Below are 11162 nucleotides of genomic sequence, written 5' to 3' on the forward strand. Positions count from 1 at the left end.
AGCAGATAAACAAGTACATTAATCTTTGTAGAAAAAAGCTTTACCTAAAACAAAGCCGTTCTTTTTAGACGAAAATCCTAAACAAACATCTTGTTTATCTTCTCGCCAGGGCCAGAAGTACAGAGAAAACAAAAATGTAACAGACTACAACCCCAATGTGCACTACACAATACCCCCATGTGCTACCATAACAATCTACATGAAAATATATTAGCCACCTTAACAAAATACAGATGCCAGCTATTTCCTGCTTAAAATGTTGGACACTTCTGTCAGTAAAACTGTCACTATCATTCTGACTCTCACATTTCTCCACTTTGTAGATGTCCCAATTCGTTACATGCGTGTATCAAATCCAAGAAGTTACTAATTCCCACAATGAATGAATTGCTACAATTAATCACACAAGAAACCTTTCTTCAAACTAAAAGGAATAAACATGTAAAAAGAGCAAGTGCTTGATATTTATCAATCAAGACTTTGAAGAGCCCAAGTTCTACCTCGGCTCTCAGGTTACTCTGTTCCCAATAGAGTTTCTCTCCCACCAAGTCATGCAGCTTATCCTTCATAGCAGTCCTGCATGACAGGCTCTTTTAGAGCAGTGTAATGGTTGTTTTAAACATCTCAAAAATATGAAGAGTTCATTACATCAAAAATATTAATTCTTATCGATGAGAAACTGTTGCAAAGAACAACAGTGAATTCTGCTATTTCAAAAGCAGGAATTTGACATTAACTGAAGAAGGCACAAACTGTGACTCTCTTCCACTACTGAGGGATGAAAATCACAGAATCACAGGCTCATTTAGATTCAAAAAGACCTCTGAGATCATCGAGTCCAACCCCTGACTCATCATCACTTTGTCAACTAGACCATGGGACTAAACGCCACATCCAGTCATTTCTTGAACGCCTTCAAGGATGGTGATTCCACCACCTCCCTGGGCAGCCTGTTCCAGTGCTTTGACAACCCTTTCAGAGAAGACAATAATCCTCCGAACTCCCCTAAAACATGGAACCATGAAATACTTTGTCTCAAAATTACTGCTAGGCACATACCTACGTGTAACATACACAGATACAAACACTGGGATGGTCTTCAAAGGACTCTTACACAAACCCTCTCTTTCCCAGACCGACAAATGCATAGAAAGATGGTGGGGAATCTGCTTCCAACATCGACAGCTCAAGGGACTCCAGCTGACAGCAAGCAAGAAATAAAGGGACTCTACACTGCTTGGCTATACAGCATGGCAGAGCTGCATCTGAGAATGACACAACTGATTCATCTCACCCCTGTCTTCTTTGGCAAGGCCACCTCTGACAACTGAGCAGAGCCCTGGCCCCTGCCTGGCTCCACCACCGCGCACTGCTGATAGCCCTGTAGACACCAGAGCACTGCAGGGCGTGAGCAGGGGAACACTGGGCACAGAAATGGCACTTCTGATACCAATTGCTTACACTGTGAAGTAAAATAATAAGCAATTTTTAAAAATGTGTATGCAGGACAGTGTTTCAAGCTGCATAAAAGGAAATGTGCTGTTTGTTCCATTCAACCGCAAATATTTTACAAGTTCTTCAGTTTTTGTTTGAAAGTGACACATCTGGCACGAAAATCAAGAATCTGGCATTTTTTATTTAATCTCCAAAGTGCCACGTTTTTATGGGAAAACCAGGTAATCAAGTCCTTAAAAAACAGAGCAGAAGAATCCAGTCCCAGCCACACCCTGCCAAGGTGGGGCCGTGGCTGCCAATGTTACAAAACCCAGCTAGGTACACAGGATAACCCAGTAGAAAAAAAAGTATACACAATTAAATAACAAAAATATAAATAAATAAACAACATTTTAATATATGATATATATGTATATACAATATATAATATATATTACAGTAAATATGTATTATAGATACATAATATATTAATATTTAATGTATATGCATACATATCTCATATATAACATATGTTCGATATATATTGTATATCTATATGTATTAGAGATATATATAGATATAAAACATAGCCAAAATAAATAAATAAAAACTAACACTCGAGCTTCCCTGTAAAGCGAAGCGCTCGTGTGCTCAATTTCACCGGCAGCCTGGCGAGGCCAAAGCGTTATTCGACGCTTGCTAAATTTCTCCCAGGAGGACGCAGCACATGCTGCAGCACCGGGCGAGAGGGGCAGTCGATGGCCAAGAGAAGCCTCGATGGCCAAGGGAAGCCTCGCTGGCCGCGTACGACCGCCTTCGGTCGGGCCGGCCCCTGCCCCCCGCGCCCCCTGCTCGGAATCCCCCTGTTCCCCGGTACTCACTCCCGGCCCCGGTACTCACTCCTGCCCGGCCGGGCGCCCCCGCTCCCCCTCACTGCTGCTGCTTCTCCTCCCGCCGCCGCAGCCTCCCTGGGCGGCCCCGCCGAGCCGCGCACCTGCCGCAGGTGAGGCGGGCGGGGCCGGGGTGCCCAGTCCGGTCCGGTCCCACCGCTCCCGCCCCGCCCGGTCCCGTCCCATCCCGTCCCATTCTATCCCATCCCGCTCTCCCCGTCGGTCCCGGCCCCGATCCCGGTTCGCGTTTCGCCCCTTTTTCCGCCTCCAAACAGGCGAATCTCGCGGCCGCCCATAACGCCGGTGCCGTAAAGCGCGGCGCGGGCTGCGCGACAGCCGCGAGGTCCCCGTGCGGAAGATGGCGGCGGGCGAGGCGAAGTCGGTGCTGTTCGTGTGTCTGGGTGAGCGCAGCGGGGGCGGGCGCGAACGGCGCTGCTCCCCTCCCTGACCGACCGCCGCCACTCCCCTCCCTGAACGCCGCTGCCCCCCCTCCCTGAGCGCCGCTGCTCCCGCCCACCGCTGCTCGGCCCGGGGCGCCGGTAGCCGAGGGCCCTTGGCGGGAGTGCCGCGGGCGTCCCCCCGAGGGGGCTCCGCGCGTTTCCCTTGTCGAGGAGGGCCGGAGCGGTGGTCAGGAATGCAGAAAGCGTAGTCCATTTGCTCTCTAGTTCTGATAGGTGGTAGTAAGGAGGAGGAATTTTACACTGAGGGTGGCAGAGCACGGGACAGGCGGCCCAGGGAGGTCGTGGAATCTCCCGCTCTGGAGACATTCCAAACCCACCTGGACGCGTTCCTGTGTCGCCTGCTCTAGGTGACGTTGCATTGGCAGGGGGGTTGGACTGGATGATGTCCAGAGGCCCCTTCCAACCCTAACAATTTTCTGGAATCAGTAGGAAGTAACAGGCAAAGTCCAGTGTTGAAAAGCGTGAAGGCTGTGCTTTGGGGAAGAGCAGCAGCTAAATAGGCATAAACCAGGTTTGAACTAAGCCCTGCTTCTCGGGGGCTGCGTGGGGTGGTGCTGTGAACAGCCTTCTGAGTTAAGCAACACTTGGCTCCTGGAACAGCGGGGAAGGAACAGGGAATCTGACTGCAGGTTTGCTGTTTGGAACACCTGGCATGGGAAAAGAAGACAAGACTGCAGTAAAAATGACTAAAGTAAATGGAACAGCCTCTGCAAAAAGATGAAAGTACATTAGGATTTTAAGAAAAAGAACTTGGTGGAGGGTGATCTGTCATGATCTAATTATGAAATCTTGATCTGTCATGAAAATGAGGGAAAAGAATAAGAATTTTTTGAAAGGCTACTGAAATGAAGAAATAGGAAACTTTTGTTTTACAGATATTCTAGGTGTTTAAGTTGTTAATGGGGTCATGCAGAATCATAGAAAACAGAAGTGTAGATGGGGTCAGAAATCACTTGAATATTTTTCTGAATCTTAAGGCAATCAGTTACTGATAAACAAGGCAATCACAACCAACAAGTTGCTGAGTTGGCTGCATGGATTACAGAGCCGTGCCCCATTCCGTACACACTTCCATCAGGGGATAACAACCTGGATGGTGCTCTACTCTAATCTAGGAGTGCTTTTAACATTACCTGCTTCCCAGCCTGTATAATCTTACCAGTGTGCTGTGAATCCCTGGCATTTTGCCAGGTTTGTTACAAAACCATTGTTTAATGTTTGGGCTTTTCACTCTCTGCTTTTCTGTTGTAACAAGAGACATGCGGATTAACTGAATAGTAAAACAAGAGTTTAGTTTTGTGAAATATGTTCTGATGTTTACCTTAGAGTAAAATCAGCCTTTAATAATAATTCAGGGAAAACATCCTTCACTAAGGGATTATTAGTTGTTGTATGTTTGGAAACCAGTGGCCTATACAAATGTTTTTGTATAAAAACATCTTAATTAATATGAATCCTTCTTCCCAAACATGATGTTCCAAAGGCTGTAGTGCTGAAAGTCCCTGTGTGCTGAAAGATGAGCCAGCAGGGGAGGAGATCGGCCTGGCTGGACAGGGAGCTTTGGCTGGAACTAAGGAAAGAAAGGAGAGATTATGACCTCTGGAAGAAGGGGCAGGCAGCTCGGGAGGACTATAAGCATGTTATGAAGTTACATAGAGAGAAAAATTAGAAGACCCAAAGCCCAATTAGAACTTTATCTGGATACTGCTGTTAAAGACAACAAAAATGTTTCTGTAAATACATCAGGAACAAAAGGAGTGCTAAGTAGAATCTCCATCCTTTATTGGATGCAGGAGGAAATAGTGACCAAGGATGAGGAAAAGGCTGACATATCTAATGCCTTCTTTGCCTCAGTGTTGAACAGTAAGACCAGTTGTTCTCCAGGAACCAGCCCCCTGGGCTGGAAGACAGGGATGGGGAACAGAATCACAGAATCATTAAGGTTGGAAATTACCTCCAAGATCCTCAAGTGTAGCCTTTAACCAAACACCAATCTGTCAACTAAAGCACAGCACTAAGTGCCATGTCCAGTCATTTCTTGAATACTTTGAGGATGGTGACTCCACCACCTCTCTGGGAAGCCCTTTTCAGTTCTTAACCAGCCTTTCAGTGAAAAAGTTCCTCCTGATGTCCATCCTGAAGCTCCCCTCTGGTGCAGCTTGAGGCCATTTCCTCTTGTCCTGTTGCAAGTTGACTTGGAGAAAAGACTGACCCCCTCCTGGCCGCAACCTCCTTTCAGGTAATTTAGAGAGCGATGGTGTTTCCCTTTCCCTTCAGCCTCCCTTTTGTCCAGGCTAAACAACCCCACCTCCCTCAGCTGCTCCTCAAAGGACTTGTGTTCCAGACCCTTCACCGTCTCAGTTGCCTTTCTCTGGACAACCTTCAGCACCTCCATGCCTTTCTTGAAGTGAAGGACCCAAAACTAAACTTGGGATTTGAGCTGTGGCCTCAGCACTGCCAAGTACAGGGGAGTGATCGCTGCCCTGGTTCTGCTTGCAGCACTATTCCTGATACAAGCCAGGATACCCTTGGCTTTCTTGGCCACCTGGGCACACTGCTGGCTCATGTTCAGCCAGCTTTCAAACAGCAACTCTAGGTCCTTTTTTGCCAGGCTGCTTTCCAGCCACTTTTCCTCCACTGAGGGAGCTGCTGGAAGTGCTCACTGAGCGACTTTCAATCATTTATGAGCAGTCCTGGTCAACTGGGGAGGTCCTTGTTGTCTGGAGGTTGGCAAATGTGATGGCCATCTACAGGGAGGGTTGGAATGACGATCTGGAGTAACTACAGGCCTGTCAGCCTGATGTCGATGCCAGAGAAGGTCATGGAGCAGATCATTACGAGTGCCATCATGTGGCACATACAGGGTGTCAGGCACAGGCAGCATGGGTTTAGGAAAAGCAGGTCTGGCTTGACTGACCTTATCTTCTATGGCCAGGTGACCCTCCTAGTAAATGTTGTCTACCTGAACTTCAATAAAGCCTTTGTCACTATTTCCCAAAGCATTCTCCTGGAGAAAGTGGCTGCTTAAGGCTTGGACAGATGCACTGTTTCTTGGGTAAAAAGCTTTCTGTATGGCCAGGCCCAGAGAGTGTTGTGGATGCTGGTGGCCAGTCATGGTGGTGCCAGTCATGAGCTCAGTATTGGGATCAGTCCTGTTTAATATCTTTATCGGTGATCTGGATGAGGGGATTGACAGCAGCCACAGTAAGTTCACAGACAACACCAGGTTGGGTGGGAATGTTGATCTGCTGGAAGGCTCTGCAGAGGGATCTGGACGGGCTGGATCGACGGGCGAAAGCCAAAGGTTCAGTAAGGTCAAGTGCCAGGTCCTGCACTTGGGTCACAACCCCATGCAGAGCTACAGGCTGGGGGAAGAGTGTCTGGAAAGCTGCCGAGTGGCAAAGGACCTGAGGGTGCTGGTTGACAGGAGGCTGAATATGAGCCAGCATTGTGCCCAGGTTGCCAAGAAGGCCAATGGCATCCTGGCCTGGATCATCAATAGTGTGGCCAGCAGGACCAAGGAGGTGATTGTTCCCCTGTACTCAGTACTGGTGAGACTGCATTTCAAATCCTGCGTTCAGTGCTGGGCCCCTCACAACAAGAAAGACATTGAGGTGATGGAGAGTATCCAGAGAAGAGCAATGAAGCTGGTGAATGGAGAGGAAGTCTTATGAGGGGCAGCTGAGAGAGGTGGCATTGTTTAGCCTGAAGAAAAGGGAGGTTGAGAGGATACTTAATCACTTTCTACAAGTAACTGAAGTAAGTTACAAGTGACTGGAAACGGCCTTAAGTTGCACCAGGGAAGGTTTAATTGGGTATTAGGAAAAGTTTTAATACCAAGCATTGTCAAGCATTGGAAGGGCTGCCCAAGGAGATGGTTGAGGCTTTGAGTATTTAACAGACTTGTAGACATGGTGCTTAGGGACGTGGGTGAGCGGTTAACTTGGCATTGCTGGGTTAACAATTGGACTCAGTGATCTTCAAATTCTTTTCCAACCTAAACTATACTACGCTTTTCTGAAACAATTCATACATACGAGTTTGTAAGCCCATGATGATTTGCACTGTAACAAGTTTCTAGTGCAGGTTAGTCTGAGGAGCTCTTATTGGTGTAAGATAATATAATTTATATTATATAATTATTAATATTAAGCCTGAGGAATGGGTAGTCAGGACAAGTGTTAATGGGATGGATTTTTTAATCAAATCACATAAGTAGCTTTTAAATTTCCTCTTCTGTGTTACTGGGCTGTAAAAAAATAGCCATAATGGTATGTGGTGTGAAAAAGCTAATTGACACGATAAGCAGGGTTTTTTTCAGTGAAATATACACTCTTTTCAGTTAAATTTTGTAGGTAAGTTGTTTCTTCTTCCTACTTTAAGTTTGTTTAATTTTCTCTGGTTGTTCTTGAAGAGTGTTACTTTTTTCTCCTAAATCTTATTAGAAATAATAGCTGAGATTATTGGTGAAAAGAGTACTAAACAGATTTCTAGAACTGCATTTATCTATAGTATTCTTTGCTGGTTGATGAAGTACATTAATTCGTAAGTATGCCGCATCCAGTGAGAATGGATCCCAGAAAGTATAAGCCTTAAATGTAGAAAAACTACATTTTTTTTCTACATTGCTGTGAAAGAACCATATTACTGAAATGTCTATTGACTGTGTTCTTGTTCTTTGTAATGAAATAAACAGATATTCATTACACAACAAAATACAATCTAGTTAATGTGCATAAATACGTTAATGATAAGAGTTCCTCATCCCTGAGAGAATAATGAAATATCCTGCAAAATATGTAATTACAGTATATGAAAAGGCACCAGGAAAGATTTTTTTTTCATTTAAGCAAAGAAATAATTAAAAGTGGAGGTGAACCAAAATGCAGTTTGCTCATTTTACACTTGCATAGCTCATGTAATTAATGGTTGAGCTCCAGAAATGAGCTTAATATGATGCTGAGTTATATAAGTTGGCCTCTTCCTCTCTGATGACTTGTCCACCATAACATAACAAGCTGAATGGGTGCTTTAGGCCAGGCACTGCCTTACTGATCTCCTCCTTGGTTGGAGGAACAGTTGTAAGACGGGTGGACTGTTCAGCAACGTGGTTTTGGCTGGGTCTCCAGAAGATTATTGCTTGTTGTGAATCACCGAGTATGAGTACTGTCACTAGGGATCTAGACTGCATAAAATCATTTCTGAAATGGCAATTAACCTGTTGGGTATGAGGACATGAGACGACAGAGAGATTTGAGTTTCCTGGTTCATTTGTCAGAATCTATTATATGTGTTTAGATATAGCCAAATACTGGGCTTCACGGGACAAAATGCTATTTATAGCTGCAGAACAGGAAAGCAATAGTTTGGGTAAGACACTGAAGAAGTCATGAAAAGCAGATGCTGTAATGAGGATTCTTAGAAAGCTGACAAAAAGAAATAATGACATTTTTTGGATAAAGAAGAGAATGTTAGTTAAATGTAAGGAAAATGACCTGTGCAGCACTGGTAATGTAGCTGTAAGAATACAATGTCATATTTAATCTGTGTTTCAGAATGATGCAGAAGTACTAGAGAGTTGAAAGCATGGTTGTAAAAGAGATCTTGGAATTGAAAAACAAGATATATGCTTAAAACATACCAAGAGTCTGATTGTTGTGAGTAGGTGCTTATGTGTTGAAAACTTGTATTTTCCTGGTGAACCTTTAGGTTGCTGAGAAAAGCATAATGTTCCAGCAGCTGATAATTCAGTATAATTAACCTTACTGCAAGGAAAGTTTTCACACACAGTCACATGAATACAAAGATCAGGGAATCTGAACAAAAATCAGTGCCTTGAATGCTTCCTTACAAAGATAGTTGAATGCTGAGTGTGACAAGATAGACTTAACTGTAAAGAATTATGAGCAGTCAGTTTTAAACACTTGCTTATGAAGGGGAACTGGTGAATGATGCAAATGATGCTGGGAAGCATTGTTACAGTCACTGGGATGAACTGACCATGCATGGAAAGATAAGAGCAGTTTTTTGAATGTGAGAAGATGAAATGTAGTAAAACTTTGTTACAGTCAGCCTACAGAAAAAGAAAGGAACAAAAGAGAAACATTTGTCTTCATTTGAGAAGGATTGAAAGAAGCAGGGAGCTGAATAAGGAACAAAAAAGACACAAAACCAGTTGAGAGAATAGGTGATTGGATCAATATACCTAAGAATGGGCAATGGACCTGAGCATGAAATGGATTCAAGTTGTCTTTCCTGCCAGGAGAACCAGTGCTACCATTTCTGCCTGGGAATGGGTCAAAGATTAGTGCAGAGACTGGAATAAGAACTAAAAAATTAAGCATTGGCTTAGATAACCATCAGTGGAGTCCTTGTTCCTAGAAAATGAGTGAGAAAGCATGGCTTCTTAAAAGTGATTGACAAATGGTTCCAGTACTAATTCTGTGATTCAGAGTTCTTATCCTTGCATTGTCATATTTGAGGGTGCTTATGGGATTAATTTCAGTGGGTCAACACTGTATGGGTACCTTGGGTACTAGTTTTCCGTAATTGAAAATGTCACTACAACTTAAATAGCTTGAAATGTAAAAAAAATGAAGGGAGAAGATGGAGATTCAGAAAACTTGAATACTGTTTTCTTCTACATAAAACCAGCATGATCAGGTAAGTAAGAAATACAACAAAGGAGAAAGGAACACCAGAGGAGGATAGGTAACAAAGATAAAGTGTAGATAACATTTAAGGAAATATGGTTCAAGTCCAAGGAGGAAGGTAATTGCCCTATGATTCTTTTTGTGAAATTTCCCCCCTCACTCCCCAAATACGCCTGTCAGTCCATAGCTTAGGGAATACTGTGCATCTGCAAGGGACCTCAGCCTGGAAAGACCAGTGTGGGATGTAAAACTGGATGTGAAGTGGATAGAAATTATAGTGGGAAAGGTGACTGCGACAAGGGTTGAAGTTTGCATATGTCAGTGGGATGAGATAGGACTTCACATCAGTGTTGAGATGGATGATAACTGTTGCAAGGAGTAGTGTAGATAAAAGAGTGGTTAGGATGAAAATAACATCACAGAGTGTGCAGGGAGAAGAGCTGTTAAGTCGGTTCTGTGATTCTGGCTGGAGTTGCCAAGAATAGATATGAATGATGTTTGCAGTTCCCTAACAATGCTGATACCTCTGGTAATATCCAGAATGTGTCATCCTGGAAAACATTAATTTTTAAGTCACAAACTAGGTTAGATGTTTGTTTCAAAAATGATGTAACTGTAGTTCTAGTTATTGCTAGAAGTGGTAGTTAGTATTTTTAATCAGCTGATGATCATGGTGCTTGTTCATGATGGTATTTTATATGATATCATTAAAGATTACATTTATAGCATTTATTTTAAGTGGTGAGTAGGTTACAGAACAGTGAAAATTTGAGCAAGTAATTCAATCCATATAAAGCAGAAGGTTAAACGAATGGAGAAAGCCATGAAATTTTATTTCAAAAACACCATATCGAAATTCTGGGAGCTAGTTAAGGAGTTACGAGGACGAATAGTATTATTAATAATTTTTTACTGAAATGTTGACTGTAGTAATGAAAGTTACTGTTTACACACAGTTGTGTGGGGTCATTCATACAGAGGAATAGTTTTGTCCAGGAGGAAGTAGATGGCCTCAACAGCTGGTGTAATGGAACCAGAATTTAATAGTTTAGAAAGAAGACTTAAAAAACACCTGTTTGAAGCAACAGAGAAAGAGAGGAAATGGACAAATCAGAAGAATATAATTTTAAATTTTCTACTCATGAACAATTCAAATGTGATTGTAGAAGTTATCTCAGGTTATTTTCAAAAGAACTAAGTACATATGTCAGACTTTTTTTTCTTTTATAAAACAAATTGGAACAAACTTTTCCTGCAGTGTAGTCTGTGATTTTATTTGTCAGTATTCAAGAAAAATAAATTCAAATTAGAACAAGTGCAGAGTTGACTTAACTGGAGTGATTAGATAAGGGTCAGTTAATATGAGGAGATTGAGAGCTTGGTTTGTTTAGTTTAGCACAGCTATGCTTGGCAAGGGTTCTGTATCTGCTGAAGGAAAGAAAGGTTTTTAAGGTTGAGAGTGATGTTAACCAAGATCAGATGAGCACAGGCTTAAGTGGGAATTAGAAGGTTTCAGGCTACCACAGGAAATTAGTATCTGGAATAACCTTTAAAGATACGTGATGCTTTTTAAAAGGCAGCTGGATGTGCTTTTAAGAGAAGTGATGCTGTATATGCTTGCAGTATTGAAGGATTAGGCTCATTGATAAAGGGTATATTCTATCTTATGCTGTACCATGATCCCTGTTGAAATTATATTGTTTAACACTTAAGTAAAGAAATGA

At 43.0% G+C, this 11162-nt stretch overlaps 2 protein-coding genes across 4 annotated transcripts in view; one reads left to right on the forward strand and one right to left on the reverse strand.

The window, feature by feature from the left end:
* Positions 1–2436, reverse strand: part of SH3YL1 (SH3 and SYLF domain containing 1) — a 49763-nt gene extending 47327 nt beyond the window's left edge. For both annotated transcript variants that reach the window (XM_027905672.1, XM_027905671.1), the window contains exon 1: positions 2335–2436. In XM_027905672.1, the coding sequence (XP_027761473.1) occupies position 2335 (1 nt within the window). In that variant the 5' untranslated portion in view covers positions 2336–2436. The remainder of the gene's footprint in view (positions 1–2334) is intronic.
* Positions 2437–2596: 160 nt separating this feature from the next.
* The window catches only part of ACP1 (acid phosphatase 1), a 22268-nt gene continuing 13702 nt past the window's right edge, over positions 2597–11162 (forward strand). The window contains exon 1 of one of the 2 annotated variants that reach the window (XM_027905674.1): positions 2597–2725. In XM_027905674.1, the coding sequence (XP_027761475.1) occupies positions 2683–2725 (43 nt within the window). In that variant the 5' untranslated portion in view covers positions 2597–2682. The remainder of the gene's footprint in view (positions 2726–11162) is intronic. The other variant, XM_027905673.1, reaches the window with a different exon arrangement.

Source organism: Empidonax traillii, unplaced genomic scaffold (genome assembly GCF_003031625.1).
Source record: "Empidonax traillii isolate 1590-97213 ecotype Southwest subspecies unplaced genomic scaffold, ASM303162v1 scaffold1194:size157107, whole genome shotgun sequence".
Lineage (NCBI taxonomy): Eukaryota > Metazoa > Chordata > Aves > Passeriformes > Tyrannidae > Empidonax > Empidonax traillii.